The sequence below is a fragment of the Centroberyx affinis genome, unplaced genomic scaffold (assembly GCF_046629955.1).
Source record: "Centroberyx affinis isolate AG114_WGS23_722 - 3 ecotype Tasmania unplaced genomic scaffold, CSIRO-AGI_Caff_v1 ptg003342l_1, whole genome shotgun sequence".
NCBI classification, from domain to species: Eukaryota; Metazoa; Chordata; class Actinopteri; order Beryciformes; family Berycidae; genus Centroberyx; species Centroberyx affinis.
In genome coordinates this window covers 98,609-111,549 of record NW_027281338.1, presented here as the reverse complement: position 1 = coordinate 111,549, position 12,941 = coordinate 98,609, and the positions used below count along the sequence as shown (strand labels likewise).

Here is a 12,941-nt window from a genome sequence, read left to right as displayed (position 1 = left end):
GACAGCTACAGGAGGGAATACTGGGAATACTGGGAATACTGGCAATACTGGGAATACTGGAATACTGCCACTTCAACCTGCTGCTGACTCCACACACTGAACAGGAGATTTAGAGAAATGCGACTCTAAGTGAAAGTAACTTCCAGGGTACTTTCCAGAGGAGGAAGTGGTGCCACAACTGACTGACTCACTTTCTGTTTGAGCCGTCTGCTTGGTGAGTTTTCAGTTTCACTCAGAGAAAATGTCTTCCATATCAGAGGAGAATCTCTCCTGTTATGTCTGCCATGACATCTTTAAAGATCCTGTCGTCCTGTCATGTAGCCACAGCTTCTGTAAAGCCTGTCTGCAGAGCTGGTGGACAGAGAAACAATTACGTGAGTGTCCAATTTGTAAGAGAAGATCTACAAAGAAGAAACCACCTTGTAACTTGGTGTTAAAGAACCTGTGTGAGGCTTTCTTACTGGAGAGAGATCAGAGAGCTTCAGCAGGATCTGAGCTTCTCTGCAGTCTGCACTCTGAGAAACTCAATCTATTCTGTCTGGACCATCAGCAGCCAGTGTGTGTTGTCTGTCTGCATTCAGAAACACACACCAACCACAGAATCAGACCCATCGATGAAGCTGCACGGCATCACAAGGAAGAACTTCAGAAATCACTGAAGCCCTTACAGGAGAAACTGGAGCTCTTTAATGAAGTTAAAGGAAACTGTGATCAAACAGCAGAACACATTAAGGTCCAGGCCCAACGCACAGAGAGGCAGATTAAGGAGCAGTTTAAGAAGCTTCACCAGTTTCTACAAGAGGAAGAGGAGGCCAGGATCGCTGCACTGAGGGAGGAAGAGGAGCAGAAGAGTCGGACGATGAAGGAGAAGATTGAGGGTCTGAGCAGAGAGATAGCAGCTCTTTCAGACACAGTCAGAGCCATACAGAAGGAGCTGAGAGCTGAAGACGTCTCGTTCCTGCAGAACTACAAGGCTACAGTGGAAAGAGTCCAGCGCCCCCTGCTGGAGGATCCACAGCTGGTCTCAGGAGCTCTGATAGACGAGGCCAAACACCTGGGCAACCTGAGCTTCACAGTCTGGGACAAGATGAAGGAGATGGTCTCCTACACTCCTGTGGTTCTGGACCCAAACACTGCCCATCAAGAACTCATCCTGTCTGAAGATATGACCAGTCTGAGACATGGAGAAGAACAGCAGCTTCCTGATAATCCAGAGAGGTTTGACTGGTTCGGCTCTGTTCTGGGATCTGAGGGCTTTAACTCAGGAACTCACAGCTGGGATGTTGAGGTTGGAGACAATACACACTGGGTAGTGGGTGTGTTAGCAGAGTCTGTCCAGAGGAAGGGAGACATAGAGTCTGGATTTTGGATAGTATGGTTCTTTAATGGTAAATACAGAGCATCTTCCTCATCAATTCTACCCCTTGTTCTCCCAGTGAGGAAGAAGCTCCAGAGGATCAGACTGCATCTGGACTGGAACAGAGGAAAACTGTCATTCTCTGATCCTGATACTAACACACACATACACACCTTCACACACACCTTCACTGACAGGCTGTTTCCATACTTTAACACTGAGGATGAACGCCCTCTGAAGATTTTACCAGTGAAGGTCTCTGTAACAGTGGACCAGCACAGAGATGAAGATGATAGTGATGATGATGATGTTGAAGATGATGATGATGATGATGATGATGATGATCTGCAAGGTGGCGGACTCTCTGGAAGTCCTCATGAGAGCCATTACAGACTTCATCAGTGGCAGAAGACTTTATTCTAATACATCATCACTATATTCTGTCAGAATAAACTGAAAGACTGAGCTCAAACACATTGAGACAGACTGTCAGTGTGGCAGTGGAATCTGTTGTACTGTCAGAAGACTTTTGTTTCAGTGTGTAGAAAAGAGTTAGTCACCCTAGAACTCAGTTTCCCATGATCCTCTACTCCCTCCCACTCTCACTGCCCAGCTGTGTATGATTAGGACTGATGCACTCAGTTTGTTCCCTTTGTCTAACAACTGTGTTCCAACAACCTTCTCATCTGACCATCGGTCCCGCTGCCTTAAAGATTGTGTGTATATGACAAATGTAAGTAATTATTTACTGTTTGCATTGTTAATTGTTAATGGTAAAAGATATTTTGTTTATCATGTACATTTGTTTAATATATATATCTGATTCTTGTTGGATGCACTACACTGGTGTTTAGATGTCTTGGGGGCTTTTGATTTTATTATATATATATTATCTAGCAATTTATTAAACAACTTAAGATGTATTAATAATAGATGTAATAACTTGTCAAAATGTAATAAAATAATAAAATTGTCCCTCTAAATGAATTGAAAATGTAATAAAAGCCTGTGTGTAACATTTTTAACTGATGTTGTAATAATAATTTTGACTTCAAATGTAATAAGTCATAAGGAGAATGTACTAACTTGGGTTTTTACATTATCAGTCTATATCGTTGTTGTTGTTGTTGTTGTTGTTTTTTTACATTATCATAAAAAACAAATGCTATACTCATGAAGTAGTAATTGCCGGGTAGGGTATTGTTACATTTTGAACATTTTGAAAAGAAAACATTTCTGTTGTTCTCATTAAAGCTGTGTTCTGTTGTTTGGCTAAAGAGCTGCTCAGGGTGTCTTTATTCAGGGAGACACATAATATTCATAATATTCAACATAATAACCCTAATGTTAATAATTAAAAACTATAAGACTAAAATTAAAAGTGTCTAAAGTGGTGCTGAGCATTACGTCCTGTGTAATAAAAACTCCTGTGTAAGTTGAGTCCAAGGATAAAGTCATTAGGTGCATAATGTCCATGTGAGACATTGTCCAGATCAACTGATTAGTGCAGGTTTCTCTTTTTCAACTTTATTATATTTATTTATTCATATATTTATTTATTCATTTGTTCATGTATTTTTTTTTGCTATTTAACTAAATATGTATGCATGTAGATAAGTACATACGTGTACACATTTGTGTGTATGTAGAACTATGTGTTTATGTTTGAATGAATGTACATATGTGTATACACATTCATTAATCTCTACTTTAATCTTGATAGATTGTATATTGGCAGTGGGACCTAAAGGGTGGGGGGTTATGGGGGTAAAAAAAAAAAAAAAAAAGGGGTAAGTGTTGTTATGCCTGATCTCTTTTGTCATATATATCTGCACTTTGCTATCCCTGAATAAAAATATGGTTAAAAAAAATAACATGAGGTTGAGAGTTAAAAATGAATAATGTGCAATGTACAATTGTTTTTAATCAATTGTGTATACTCAAGATTCAGCAAAGAAGTTTGAATATGCTCAGAAACAAATTATTAAAAAACATTATTACCTGCAGGACAAAGTTTCTATCACTGCAAAGCAACACAATCTTAGATTTCAGGCAATTTCAATGTGTCAGTCACAGTTAAACAGCCAATGACCTACAAGAGAATTTGATGTGGCACCAAGGTTGGCCAATCATGGCCACCGTTTGGATCCGCCCCTGCCTTGAGTAACATTTGCCAAATCACATGATATTGACTGTTAATCATTCTTAGTTCATCCTTTCACTTTAATTTTGAAGCGTGACAAAGCTCCTCCCCTTATCTGCTTCACCTGAGACAAACCAGGAAATAGTCTGTCATTCTTCCTCTCCTCACTGAGAAGAGACACACATGCTAAATCCAAATGTCCACCCTCTGGACTTGTGGACTGAGCCCTCGCGGACTTCAGTCGTATGTATGTATGTGAAGTGTTCAACATCATCACATCAAGTCTGCGAGGGAACGAGACTGCAAGGCTCTGCAAGCCACTGATAGACAGGCCTGATATTTGGCATTACACTGCACAGCTTTTATAGGCTACCATCACTTAACGACTACAATAATATAATGCATTTTGATTACCGCCATTCTGCGAGGGTGGAGTAGTTTGCCACTTGGAAGACAGCAGGCATGGGGCCAAAGGTACAGTCCAGACCGGCCAAGCTGAGGGCGCTGCAACTGGGACAGGGCAGACTTTGGCTTCTGAGTCTAACCTGTTGAAGGAAAGGTTGAACTCATTCGCCTTGTCCACATTTCCCACCGTCGCACTGCTGTTCTTCTGTTTACAGCCTGTCCTCATTCCACTCCACACCCCCCTTGTGTTGTTCTGCTGCAGCTTCTGCTCTACCTTCCTCCTGTAGCCCTCCTTCGCCTCCCTCAGCTGGTGCTTGAGCTGTCCCTGTATACACCTCAGCTCCTCCCTGTCTCCATCTCTGAAGGCCCTTTTCTTCTGGTTGAGAAGGGCCTTGACGTCGCTGGTAATCCAGGGTTTATTGTTGGGGTAGCAGCGTACAGTCGTAATGGGAATGACATTATCCATACAAAAGTTAATATAATCTGTGGTGCAGTGTGCTCCAGATGAGGGAGAGAATGTTGAACATTGAAACAGAAACTTGAACATTGCTTCATGCTGTTTTCTTCTACTCCTCATCACTTCGGGGAAAGCAGGTGCCATCCTGCACAGTGGGATTTAGCCTCAAACCCAACACAAGGGGTCTCTCATTTTATCAGTTGTTTTTTTTTCAATATATTTATATTCAAGGGCACTTCCAGTCAGAATCACAGTCAGGAGTTTCCAAACCAACTCTCCCACACCCTCCCTCCCACCACACATATCAACAGGAAGGGAACAGGTACAACAAAATCCAACAATAAAATAAAAAAAAAAAATGTATATAAATAATAATAATGATAAAAAATTAAAAAGAAAATAATAATAATAAAATAGACACAATAATAAAAAAGATAAGTTAAAAAAAATACATCAATAAGTCAAAATTACAAGTTCATCATATCAGAAATTGTCCATTACGTTTCAGTCTGTCTCATTGCCTGCCATGTAGGCAAGAAATACGCCCCACACCTTGTCGAAGGCTCTTGGTTTCTTCTTCAAGTTATATATTATCTTTTCCGGTGGAACATAAGACGAAAGCTCCTTCAGCCACATAGTAGAGCATGGTGGTACAGCACTTTTCCATCTCAATGCAATACACTTATTGGCAACAATCAGAGCCATTTTGATAAATCTAATATTCTGACTGTTCCTTGAAGGCAGTATAGATTAATCTCCCAACAATACCAGCCTTTAAAGTAAGCTCTAAGCCAGTCACCTTTTCAATAGAGTCCTTCACAACTCTCCAATATTCTTCTAAATGGGTGCAAGACCAAAACATATGGACCAGAGATCCGATTTCTGTTTTGCATCTAGGACATAAATCAGAATAGTTCAGATGTATTTTATTTAGTTGCTGTGGTGTATAATATGTTCTATGGATCAAGTTAAATTGTTGCAGTTTATGGCAACTGTTGAATGAGAATGTCTGACTCTTTTGACAAATTAACTTCGCTCCACTCTTCGTCCTTAAATGCAATACCAAGATTTTGCTCCCATTTTACCTCAACTCCCACTGGGCCACAGTTAAATAATTTAATCAACATTTTATACATAAATGAAACAAAGTTCTTTACATATTGTCTGCCCCTTATGTTAGTGTCCAACTCCATAGGGGCTAAAGGCAATAATCTACCACCTTCTTGAACTCAAACGTGAAATTGGAATTTTGTCCGCAGCTGCCTCAAAGGTCAGTAATAGCTTATTTTTTAAATAGGTCCCCAAATGTTTGAATACCCTTACTATACCAAATCAAAGAAGTTCCATCCCTAAGTACCTCAGGTAGAGCTGGGTTGGCGTAGAAAGGGGTAGCTGTGTAAATGGATTGTTGATTTTTGTTTTTTTTCCTAATATCTGACCAAATTCTGCAACCATGCTTAACAAATAGGTTATTATGAAATAGAGAAATGGAAGGCTAGAAAGGGTAACATCCAATAATTGATGTTGCTCAATTTGTAACCAAGAGGGGGGGCTCTGTGTGTTTGTTTGCCAAGCCCATATGACCATAGATTGTGCTGCTAAATAGTATAGGTGAAAATCTGGTAGGCCTAATCCTCCCTCATATGGACTTAGACAGAGAACCTTCAATTTTATTCTAGCCATCTTCCCCCTGCCAGAGACATTTTATTATCACACTATTTAAACGTTTGAAAAAGTGCTATGGGACATGAATAGGAAGAGTCCTAAATAGATATAAGAACTTAGGAAGTATACTCATTTTAATACAGTTTACCCTACCTATTAAAGAGACAGGCAGTGATTTCCATCTATCCAACTCTTGCTCTACCTTCTTGAGCAGAGGGCTGTTGTTCAAAGAGAATGTATGGTCTAATCTATTTGATATTTGTAAACCAAGGTAAGTTAGACAACTATCATTCCATGAAAAGGGTACATTCAATTTGGACATTGCTTCTGCTGCTAAGTTTAGATGCATGATAATGCTCTTTGTGGCATTTACCTTATAGCCTGATATAGCACCATAGATACCCAGCAATTCAACCAAATTTGTAAGGGAGATCCCAGGCTTTGTTAAATAGAGCATAATATCATCAGCGTATAATGATATGGTATGTTTAACATTCCAGACTTGTACGCCATGGATCTGTGAATGTGATCGAATTGCTATAGCCAATGGCTCAATTACAAGGGGAAAAGGAAGAGGTGAAACAGGGCACCCCTGCCGGGTTCCCCTTGTCAAAGGGACTTGAGAGGAGATGTCAGAGTTAGTGAGGATAGCTGCTTTTGGATGTTGATAGAGAATTCAAATCATGGCCAGAAATCTGGGACCAAAGTTCATTTTCTTAAGGACGGTAAACAAAAAATTCCATTCGACACAGTCGAAGGCCTTTTCAGCATCTAAGGAGACTGCTAGAATAGGCACTTCAATCTGTTTAGCAAAATAGAGAATATTATAGAGCCGTCAAACATTAGCACAGGGTGAGCAATTAGTGACAAATCCAGTTTGATCCATGGACACAAGACCAGGTATGAGATGAGCTAATTAGGTATGAGATGAGCTAACCTAGTTGCAATAATTTTAGCCAGAATCTTGTAATCCGAATTCAGTAGTGATATTGGTCTATATGAACCACAAAAATTAGTATCTTGTCCTGGTTTAAGTAGCAGAGTAATTAACGCTTGCTCTAATGTATCAGGTAGCTTTCCATTAACAAGGGTTTCCCTATACATGTCTACCAAGGGGCAAAGAAGCCCACTGGGTAACATTAGTGTGTCATGAATTGCTCTGTTCAGTATAGATATATGACGTGGAATGTAAATGGTATGAATCAGACCTTGAAAAGGAAAACAATTCTTTACATTTTTTATTTTTTACATAAGCAGAATGCTGATTTGATTGTCTTACAAGAGACCCACAGTAGAGGATCATATTAAATTAGGACACCAGACAGCTGTTTTTCTCCTCATTTTCTTCCCAGGCAAGGGGTGTGGCCTTGACTGGTAATAAAGTGCCTTTTCAACAGGATAGAATAATTAAATTAAAGGGGGCCGGTATGTCATAGTAAGAGACTTTGTGGCCTCCAAACCAATTGTTCTTGTAATTGTCTATGGGCCAAATTTCGATGATCCACAATTTTATTATAACTTGTTTTTGAAACTGAATCATTCCTCCTCCGAGCCTATAATTGGTGGTGATTTTAATCTGGCTCTGGATATGCTTGATAGGTCGGCCATTAGTCGGTTTCTTTTACGGCAGCAGCTAAGGTATTAAAACAGGAACTGTCCTATCATAACCTCATTGATGTATGGAGATCTTGTAATACAAACAAACAGGAATACTCCTTCTATTCACATAAACATAACAGTTACTCTAAAATAGACCTATTTTATTTATATGCCGGGAAGGAACAACTTGTCTCCTCGTGGTTATTTAGCTAGAACAATTTCTGATCATTCTCCGTTAGTGATGCTGATTGAACATTGACATACTGCAGTAGGCCGAAAGCGATGGAGATTTAGCAACCACCTTCTTAACGACCTAGAATTTATTAACCTTATTAATACTAACATTGAGATTTTAAATTTAAAAAATCTGAAAATAAAAATACGGGCCCCTTGCCAATGATTTGGGATTCCATGAAAGCCTATCTAAGAGGTCTTACTATTTCATATACATCTGGTAAACGTAAACAGAATGGGTCAAAGTTAAGCTCCTTAGAATCAGATATTAACACTTTGGAAAAAAAACATAGAGAGAGTCAGGATGATAATTACCTATTACAGCTAAATTCCAAAAGATTAGAATATAACATCCTTATTAGCCGTGAAGCTGAAAATGCTCTTTTAAGAACTAAAGCCCAATACTATGAGCATGAAGAGACGGCTGGCTCATTGCTTGCCTGGCAGATCCGAAGGGAAGAAGCTAATAGGACAATTACTACAATTAAACTGAGAGATGGCTCGGTAACTAGGGAGCCACAGCTCCCTGGCAGCATTTACAGAATTTTATAGAACATTATACACTTCTCAGGGAAGGGAGACAGTTTCAATAGAGGCTTTCCTAAACACTTTAGCTGTTTCTGTTATGTCAGAAGAGGATCAAGAGAACCTTGAAGCTGATATTACTGAAGAGGAGGTCCAAAGGGCTATATACTGTCTGCTGGGGGGCAAATCCCCTGGGCCAGATGGATTCCCAATAGATTTTTATAAAAAATTGTATCAGTTTTCACAAACAAACACACATGCATGGAAACATGAGTGTGGAGCTATTTTTCTCATCATTTCTCCCTGACAACACATTGGAGAATCATTTTCATCATTATAATTCATTTTTACTTGAGTCTATCTGGCCCCCAAGTGCAAAAATCATGGGAACCTATATTTACACAAGTTTTATGTGAAAACTGATAAAATGAGAGACCCGTGGTGACTAACTGCTAACAATAGTATATTAGGAAAAACCTGTGCTGTGCCCTCATACTTTGACCATTTTCATAAATTCCAACAGATTTGTGCTCAACTTAGCTATTACTTTAAGTGTTGCAAAGGAAATTTTCCACCATGGACATGTATGGGTTAATTTTGAAGCGTGACACCACTCCACCCCTTAATCTGCTTCAGTCAACACAAACCAGGAAACAGGCTGTCATTATTTCTCTCCTCACTGAGTAGAGACACACACACACCGAGAGACAGACGATAGGATTCACCTTCAGACCAAACCCACGACTTCCACTGAGGGAGGACAGCTACAGGAGGGAATACTGGGAATACTGGAATACTGCCACTTCAACCTGCTGCTGACTCCTCACACTGAACAGGAGATTTAGAGAAACACGACTCAAAGTGAAAGTAACTTCCAGTGAACTTTCCAGAGGAGGGAGTGGTGCCACGACTGACTGACTCACTTCCTGTTTGAGCCGTCTGCCTGGTGAGTTTTCAGCTTCACTCAGAGAGAAAATGTCTTCCATATCAGAGGAGGATTTCTCCTGTTCTGTCTGCCATGACATCTTTAAAGATCCTGTCGTCCTGTCATGTAGCCACAGCTTCTGTAAAGCCTGTCTGCAGAGCTGGTGGACAGAGAAACTAATACATGACTGTCCAATTTGTAAGGAAATATCTTTACATGGTGAACCACCTGTTAGCTTGGTGTTAAAGAACCTGTGTGAGGCTTTCTTACTGGAGAGAGATCAGAGAGCTTCAGCAGGATCTGAGCTTCTCTGCAGTCTGCACTCTGAGAAACTCAAGCTCTTCTGTCTGGACCATCAGCAGACAGTGTGTGTTGTCTGTCTGCATTCAGAAACACACACCAACCACAGAATCAGACCCATCGATGAAGCTGCACGGCATCACAAGGAAGAAGTCCAAGAATCACTGAAGTCCTTACAGGAGAAACTGAAGCTGTTTAATGAAGTTAAAGGAAACTGTGATCAAACAGCAAAACACATTAAGGTCCAGGCCCGACACACAGAGAGGCAGATTAAGAAGCAGTTTAAGAAGCTTCACCAGTTTCTCCAAGAGGAAGAGCAGGCCAGGATCGCTGCACTGAGGGAGGAAGAGGAGCAGAAGAGTCAGATGATGAAGGAGAAGATTGAGGGTCTGAGCAGAGAGATAGCAGCTCTTTCAGACACAGTCAGAGCCATAGAGAAGGAGCTGAGAGCTGAAGACGTCTCGTTCCTGCAGAACTACAAGGCTACAGTGGAAAGAGTCCAGCGCCCCCTGCTGGAGGATCCACAGCTGGTCTCAGGAGCTCTGATAGACGAGGCCAAACACCTGGGCAACCTGAGCTTCACAGTCTGGGACAAGATGAAGCAGATGGTCTCCTACACTTCGGTGATCCTGAATCCCAACACTGCCTATCCAGAACTCATCCTGTCTGAAGATCTGACCAGTGTGAGACGTGGAGAGAGACAGCAGCTTCCTGAAAACCCAGAGAGGATTGACCACTTCTACTCTCTCCTGGCCTCTGAGGGCTTTAACTCAGGAACTCACAGCTGGGATGTTGAGGTTGGAAACAGTCCAGATTGGGGCCTGGGTGTGGCAGCAGAGTCTGTCCAGAGGAAGGGATTCATACGGTCTGGATTATGGAGGATAGGGTTCTTTAATGGTGTATACACGGCACTCTCCCCACCAGATCCAGTCACTATTCTCCCAGTGAAGAAGAAGTTCCAGAGGATCAGACTGCATCTGGACTGGAACAGAGGAAAACTGTCATTCTCTGATCCGGATACTAACACACACATACACACCTTCACACACACCTTCACTGACAGGCTGTTTCCATACTTTAACACTGATGAAGAACTCCCTCTGAAGATTTTACCAGTGAAGGTACCCAGCTTCGTATTTTTCAAAGAAATTCAACAGCCATCAGCGGGTGTACTCCACCATTGAAAAAGCTCTCCAAACTTGCCCACTGTAGTCTATACTGACCACAGTCTGCTAGTGTTCATCAATCAAATGTGAAACACTAATCAGAGATTAATGTGTTGGGCATTGTTCCTTCAAGCTTTCAGCGTGGAGGTCAAACATGTCAGGACAGGGACAATGTTTGGGCCGACACTGTCGCGCTTTTGAGTTTTGTCTGTGTGCGTGAATAATGTCTCATGTGGGACTTCCATGATTCACCGTCATAGGGTGGGGGTGTTACATTTGCCCCTCTGCTGTTTATTTTGTTTTTGCTCTGTCTCTCTAGTTCTCCCCAGGTTCCTTGACAACTGATTGACCACACCTGGAACATCGTACAAGGCCTATAAAAGGAAGCCTGTGGAGAAGGAGAGAGGGCGGCACTATTTTCTTCCCGTTCTGTTGCAGTGTTAAGTTTATTTGCTTTATTATTTGGGTTGGATGCCTCTGGTAGTCCAGTTTTCCGGGTTTAGTTTACTTCAACACATGTTTTGGTAGTTTAAGGGGAGGGTTCACACAGCACATTGTGTGGCTGGCCCAGTGTCTTACCCCTCCTTTTGTTAATTTTGGTTGGGACCTCCAACTCCACTTTTTCCCCTTTTTGTAATATTGCTTAAACCTCCTTTTTTTGTACTAAATGATTTCTATTCTTTTTGCAAACTTGTGGTGGATTTTTGTACTTTTATGGTCTCTAGTGGAGCCTATGAGAATTGAGTTTAACAAGCTCATAACAGATAGTGATGATGATTATGATCTGCAGGGTGGCAGGATGTTCCAGGCCCTGGCACTGGAACACCTAAATGGAATGGAACTATCATTAATGTTATTACACCTGTGTTTACCCTGCTATGACACATCAAAATGGCCGCTGTGGAAAAAGGCCTATTCAGGAGATGAGCCCGAATTCAAAAGGAGAAGAGCAGAGTGATGAAGAAGAGAAGGAAAAGAGAGATTGGCTTAAAGAGTCAAATGAGATAGAAAGGTTGAAATAATGCATAACTGGGTTTAGTATATTTCCCTTTGTTTTGTTTGACATATACTTAAGAATAACCATGCTTAGTCTATGCTTCATATAATCAAATTATAATAATCACTTAATCAAAGTAATCATTGTAATCATGTTTAATAATCAGTGTAATCAAATTTAACAAGTGTGAAATGTGATTTATTTAATGTGTATGCATTATGGTCAAAGGTTAAGTAGTATTTTGTTATGAGTGCTGTCCCTTTAAGGTAGGGAATGACATAGTACAGTAGTAGACTGACACAGAAACAATGTAATATAAGGGCCGTCGCTGACAAACATGATAGTATGGGATTCTGACACACTGCATGTGTCCTGAAAATATGATGTGGCCAACAGGTGTTTGGCTAAAGCACAAAAAGGTGCAATAAAAACATGAATTTATGTTTTATGTTGTGCACCTGCAAAAGTTGCAATTGAGTCATGTAACAGGTCTATAAAAGCTGATGATCCGAGACCCTTCTTTGCCCCGTTTTGGATCCTTATCACCGAGGACGGACCGTATTTTATCTGGACTACCCCCTTTCTTGGGCTTTCAGACGCAGCCGCTGGCAAAAAGAAGGGTTGGAAACTCACAGAAAACTGGAAAATTTGGGAACTTTGATAAAACTTGGACTATTGTAAAACACCTTTTTTTTGGATTATCATAACCTAAACCAATTTTCATTTTTATATTTTTGAATTTTATTAATTGTATCCATTTTACTCATTTTTATTTTTAACCTTTATATAGGCCTACCACACTCATTATATCTGGTATATTTTTATACAACTAGAAGGAAAAGCTTTTGGGTTGTGAGTAAATTCTTTTACTTTGCTTAATAAACCAGTACGCATATTGATTTAAAACCCAGACACTAGAATCCTTGTTTGTTGTGTGTGATTTACTGTTATCAGCCTCACACTCGCTTTGAGATCATTTAAGTCCGAACTCTCAGCACAGGTCACAGTAACGTATATTTCCTCATGAGGGTTCACCAGAATGCTCAAAATTCCACGTATTTATACCTCCAGAGGGTCTGGTATTAATTGAGGGGATTAATCTATATTTGCATCTAATTTTTGTCTGAAATCTGGGGGGTGAGAGTGCTACGGGAAGTGTTTGACATAT

General features: G+C 40.5%; 2 protein-coding genes across 2 annotated transcripts; both read left to right on the top strand.

The window, feature by feature from the left end:
- The first annotated feature begins 241 nt into the window (after positions 1–241).
- Positions 242–3,096, top strand: LOC139660566 (E3 ubiquitin-protein ligase TRIM39-like). The gene has a single exon (XM_071538739.1). It carries the CDS (start codon positions 242–244, stop codon positions 1,778–1,780), a length of 1,539 nt encoding a protein of 512 aa, XP_071394840.1. The 3' UTR covers positions 1,781–3,096.
- A 5,974-nt stretch (positions 3,097–9,070) lies between these two features.
- LOC139660569 (E3 ubiquitin-protein ligase TRIM39-like) lies at positions 9,071–12,904 on the top strand. The gene is made up of 2 exons (XM_071538742.1): positions 9,071–10,731; positions 11,096–12,904. The coding sequence occupies exons 1-2, from the start codon at positions 9,361–9,363 to the stop codon at positions 11,123–11,125; spliced, it is 1,401 nt and encodes a 466-aa protein (XP_071394843.1). The 5' UTR covers positions 9,071–9,360; the 3' UTR covers positions 11,126–12,904.
- Positions 12,905–12,941: the final 37 nt, after the last annotated feature.

Coding starts and splice junctions, on each gene's coding strand:
- LOC139660566 (XM_071538739.1), top strand. CDS start 242: ATGTCTTCCATATCAGAGGAGAATCTCTCCTGTTATGTCTGCCATGAC.
- LOC139660569 (XM_071538742.1), top strand. CDS start 9,361: ATGTCTTCCATATCAGAGGAGGATTTCTCCTGTTCTGTCTGCCATGAC. Junction 10,732..11,095: donor TGAAGATTTTACCAGTGAAG/GTACCCAGCTTC, acceptor CTGTCTCTCTAG/TTCTCCCCAGGTTCCTTGAC.